The following is a 4,989-nucleotide window of genomic DNA, read 5'->3' on the forward strand; positions in this document are numbered from 1 at the left end:
AAAAGAAAAGAAAATATTCTATTATCAGCTGATACATTCTCAACTTGTATTTTCACCAGAGTTTTACTGTAATTATAAATTTAAAAATGGGGAAGCTGTATCAGTGTTCTCAGAACTGTCCAAGTGGCATCATGGTTTGGAATTTTCTTCTTTCTAAGTTCTATTCTTGCCAAAGACATCTGTTCAGAATCTACAAGTGACTGTGAGTTCCTCTTTGATTTGTTTTTATAGATGGCCTGATATAAAGTAACTTGTAAGTTTTTTTATCTGTAACTTTAAATAAACTTTAAGCTAATTGTATCATCAGACACATGGTCTTAAGCAGAATGAAGAGCTGTATCATTACGTAGAAGTTGGAGTAGGAAAAGAAAGGCAGTGGCTGGAGAGTGAAGGTGCAGGAAAAAGAGCCTTTGCTGAGGGATCAAGATACTCGTATTTGGCAAAGAGGACCTGCTTTCTACTAAGGTCAACTGTAGTTGAAATCATCATTCTATTTTCAGCTTTAACCTTGGCAAAGACATTTAAGCCCTCTGTGCTTCAGTCTTCTCATGAATAAAATTGTCGCTTCTGTAGCTAAACTTCTGCATTGTGAAGTTGCCAATGGACTACAACAACTCAAATGTGCTTCTTTATGTCTCTAGGTAGTCAGAAAAACTATGTAAACCAGTTATAGCCCAAGTCAGCATGAAGCAGTAGGATCCAAACATTTAATTTTTCTCTTTAGGTAACTTCGTTTATCTTGTATTTCTCACGTTCTTTTGGGATTCTGCTTCCCTTCGGGGTTCCTCCCCAAGTAGCATCTTCTGGAAGAATAGTGGAGTTCCTGGACCGCTAGAAGCATCTTTTGCAGTGTGCTGAAGTTATTAGTTGGGGTTATTGAGAGAATTAAGGGAGATGTGTCTCCTTGGCCCTAGCCTGGTCCTTGTGGTTGGGGGGTGCACTGACTGGTTTATTTCATTCATGAACTGTTTCCGTTGATGGTATTTATTACTGACAATTATGGCAATGAGCTTGTGTTCTCTTTGTCCTCAGCTCACTGAGGTCTTTGTACTCTCTTTCCATTGATTTGGCTCCACCTTGTTACCCCTTAGGAGTGTCTGAACTCCTTAACTCCAATTAGAGTGTTCTGCCCTTCAAACCCCAGTTCTAAGAACTCTCATCCTAATTACAGCAGCTACCTCTGACAAGCTCTCAGGTAGAACTCAGAGTTGCTATTAAATTTACTTGACATGCTTCTCTCTCCAGTTCTGACAGGTAGTCTCTTTCCAAAGTCCCAAAGATAGAGAAGGGGCCAGATCTCCTCATTTGGAGTTTACCCAATATACCTGTGTTCTTTGGAAAGAAGACTGGAGAAGGTCTATCGGATCCATGTGTCATACTTCCCATACTTCCTTTCTCCCTTTTCTTTCTTCTCTCTACCTTCCTTCCTCTACCCCCTCACTCAAAAGGAAGAGCTTTTATTTCCTGTACATCGTATTCTTCTTTTCTCAATAGAGCTATAAGACTTTTCTACCTCTTACAAATAGGAGTATCTTTTTGCTCTATAGGAGAAATTCGATGATCTGATCTATCATGTTGTATGGTTTGGGTTATGAAAAGTGAGTCTAATCTTTGCTGGAGCAAATAATTATTTATTTTACTTTGATCATTTAAATTAAAATAAGGGCTAAACCATATAGTAAAATATGAGAACCTTCTCTCTTTTTTTTTAAAATGCCAAGATAACAATTTATTATAGAGAGAAGAAAAATTTCTCATCCGAAATATAGAAATCTGTACAACTTTGCCACAATCAATGTACATGAACTGTATAAATTTACACCAGTTCATAATTTACCAAATAAAAGATGACTAACAAAGTTCATAAAAAAGATGGTGGTTTGTGGAAAAGACTTTTACCCAATTAAGTACAAGGAAAGTTACAAACCAGACCTCCACTTTCTAAAAATAAAGAGGTTTACTCAGTCTTAGAAAACTACAAGCTAGCAAATGTACAGAGAGCTGGCTGGTGCTAACACCACAGTTGAGACAGTGTCTTTTTAAGGGTCTTTTAAAAGCCTGTTGCCATGGCAGATTCTGGTCACTTGCTACTTTCAAGGACAAAAACACAATACAAGGTCTGACCATTTCCCCAGGTCATGCTTACTAGTTTGTTTTTAATGTACATTTATACATATTTAAGTGCTAGGTAAAAGTCTTGACGTAAAATTTCCAGTACTACCATGTTTAAAACGTTCAGCTTTCCTATTGAGCTGCCAAAAAGGTTAACAGTAACAATTTAAGTGTAATAGTGCAAATTCCTCTGCGAGATTTACTGCAGAGAAAGGTTCTTTGAAATACAGATTTTCTTTAAAGGGACTGATGTAAAAATTCAGGTATGTCTGGAAGAAACTGAAACCACCCTAGGACTTCCCTCCCTAGCAAATAAAGTGATCATTTACTTGGACTCACAGGCTATTAAAATTAATCATTGAAAGGTACTGTCCAAACTATGGCACTGTCACTTAAAAAAAATTTTTTTTACCACTCTATCTTGTGCCAGATCTTCATAGCTGTGACATGGTTTAAATTCCATAATCCATCCCCAAGAGGAGCCCACCCAAAGCAAAAATCAAATTTATCCATCATTGTAAGATGATCCATCCACAGACTATATCTTAACATGATACAGTCATCACATTGTAGTTTTTGGTAGGGCTCCTTCTGCCCAAGAGAAGTTCCTCCTTACAGCTGATTCGGCTGTCTACCATTTGCACGTTGGTGCTGTTTTGAGTGCTACCTCCTGCTGGTGAGGCTTCATACAGCACACTGATGGAGCCATCCTCTCCAATTCTGTAGGACACTTCGCAGGGGTCAACCCAGAGTGTGAGTTCACTTGGGAGAAGCCTGAACAGCTCCTGACTGCTCGGTCCAATCCGCTGTGCTGCTTGTCCAATCAGAGGATCCATTTTATGGTTGATGCGAATACTACGGTAACCTGATCCCTTGCATGGCTTTTCTGGGAACCAGTGATGTTTATAATGTTCTGCCAGCAGCTCCTGCAGGCTCTGGCTGAAGGTCTGCAGCTGTCGCTCGTTCGTGAGCCCTTTGGTGCGGAGGAACTTGGAGATGAAGGACACGGCGGCGGCGATCTCACGTATCATGGTGGCGGCCCGGGTGTAGAAAGGATGCATGGGGACGGCGTGCGGGGGCGGCCGGGGCTCCGCAGCGCGGCCCAGACGGCGGAGCGGACACCCCGGGCTTCCTCTCCCGGCAGAAGGCTGAGAGGAAGAGAGGGCGTGAGGGGCGGACGGCTACTTTTTTTTTTCTTTCTTTAGACTAAAAAAGTTATTTTCGAGACAGGAGGCGGCAGGAGAGGAAGAGACGAGCGATGGCGGCCTGGTCACATCGCTTGGACCTCCCCAGCCGCCTCCGCCTCCGCCTCCAGCTCCCCAGCATCCGAATATCCCAACAGTTGCATTTCCAGCTCCAAGGGGAGACCATTTCCAGCTCCGAGGGGCTACTCTTTCTATTCTTTTTATTTTTTTCAAGATGGAGTCTTGCTCTGTCACTCAGGCTGGAGTGCAATGGCGCGATCTCAGCTCACTGCAACCTCCACCTCCTGGGTTCAAGTGATTCTCCTGCCTCAGCCTCCCAAGTAGCTGGGATTACAGGCATGCACCACCACGCCCGACCGAGAACCTTCTCTTTCTTATTTTATTTTCATTAGAGATAGGGTTTCACCATGTTGGCCAGGCTGGTTGCGAACTCCTGACCTTGTGATCCACTCACCTCAGCCTCCCAAAGTCCTGGGATTACAGGCGTGAGCCACCGTGCCTGGCTGAGAACCTTCTCTTTCTTACACAAATTTTGTTCCTTGCTATTAATTATTTTGCTTTATTGTTTTGCTTAGATTTCTAGGTATTTCTTTGTAATTCAACCATATATCTCACCAGGAAAAAAATAAACCGTTTTAAGAATTTACAACAAAGCTCTTCCTCCTCCTCTAGCTGTGTGAAGTGCTGGCTCCCCCTTCACCTTCTGCCATGATTTTAAGTTTACTGAGGCCTCCCCAGAAGCCAAGCAAAAGCAGAAGCGACTATGCTTCTTGTACAGCCTGCAGACCCAACAATAAAACCCTTGCTCCAAAAAGCATCCAGAAGGAACCATCCTTCATTTTATAGTCCGGTGAGTCCTGTTTCATCCTTCTGACCTGCGGAACGGTAAGGAAGTATGTGGTGGTGTTTCAAACCACTAACTAATGTTGGGGTAATATGTTACAGAAGCAATGGGAAAAACAGTACAGCTCTCTGAATTAGTGTGAAGTAGCATCTCCTTCACAGTTTTGATCTGCATTTGTCAAATGACTAATGATGTTGAGCATCGTCTCATGTGCTCTTTGGCCATTTGTTTGTTTGTTTGTTTGTTTATTTGAGACAGAGTCTCGCTTTATCGCGGGCTGGAGTGCAGTGGCCAGATCTGAGCTCACTGCTAGCTCCGCCTCCCCGGTTTACGCCATTCTCCTGCCTCAGCCTCCGGAGTAGCTGGGACTACAGGCGCCCGCCACCTCTCTTTGGCCATTTGTGTACCATCTGGGAGCAAAGTCTAGCAGGTGACAGACCATGCTGTGGTGTTTGCACCTCATTCTACAGCAATGGAAAGGAAACACGGCCATTCAGACTGTGGAGGAACTGGACATAGAGGCATCTAGAAGCACTGTGTGGGGGCCTGTGGTGGGGAGAGAGAGAGGCAGGAGGTCAGGAGGGTTCAGTGTCCAGAAAAAAGGTGAGGCTCCAGGAATGAACAGGGTTAGGATGGAGAAAAGGGCTCCAAGGTGAGCTCTGCTTAGGAGAAGGAGGGACAAGAATTAGTGATCTATGGGATCTGGAGAAGGGAGGAGGAAGCTCACGATAGAGAACCACACCCTTGTTATGACTTTAAAGAGGGGGTCACTGTGTCATCAGTGGGATGGGGATCCCAGAGGGAAAGTTGTTTGTGGGTGGGTAGATG

General features: G+C 43.6%; 1 protein-coding gene across 3 annotated transcripts; it reads right to left on the reverse strand.

Moving 5' to 3' along the window:
- Positions 1–2,514: 2,514 nt before the first annotated feature.
- LOC105546253 (protein BTG1) lies at positions 2,515–3,485 on the reverse strand. 3 transcript variants are annotated; one of them, XM_011989383.1, is made up of 2 exons: positions 3,228–3,485; positions 2,515–3,190 (listed from the first exon to the last, which is right to left on the reverse strand). In XM_011989383.1, the coding sequence occupies exon 2, from the start codon at positions 3,171–3,173 to the stop codon at positions 2,658–2,660; it is 516 nt and encodes a 171-aa protein (XP_011844773.1). In that variant the 5' UTR covers positions 3,174–3,190; positions 3,228–3,485; the 3' UTR covers positions 2,515–2,657. The 3 variants fall into 3 exon arrangements, with proteins under 3 accessions (XP_011844773.1, XP_011844775.1, XP_011844774.1); XM_011989385.1 differs by having other exon boundaries at positions 3,257–3,479; XM_011989384.1 differs by having other exon boundaries at positions 2,515–3,200; positions 3,255–3,479.
- Positions 3,486–4,989: the final 1,504 nt, after the last annotated feature.

The sequence above is a fragment of the Mandrillus leucophaeus genome, unplaced genomic scaffold (genome assembly GCF_000951045.1).
Source record: "Mandrillus leucophaeus isolate KB7577 unplaced genomic scaffold, Mleu.le_1.0 Scaffold351, whole genome shotgun sequence".
Classification (NCBI taxonomy): Eukaryota; Metazoa; Chordata; class Mammalia; order Primates; family Cercopithecidae; genus Mandrillus; species Mandrillus leucophaeus.

Bases quoted from the DNA above. Each gene is read 5' to 3' on its own strand.
- LOC105546253 (XM_011989383.1), bottom strand. From the start codon at position 3,173: ATGCATCCTTTCTACACCCGGGCCGCCACCATGATACGTGAGATCGCC.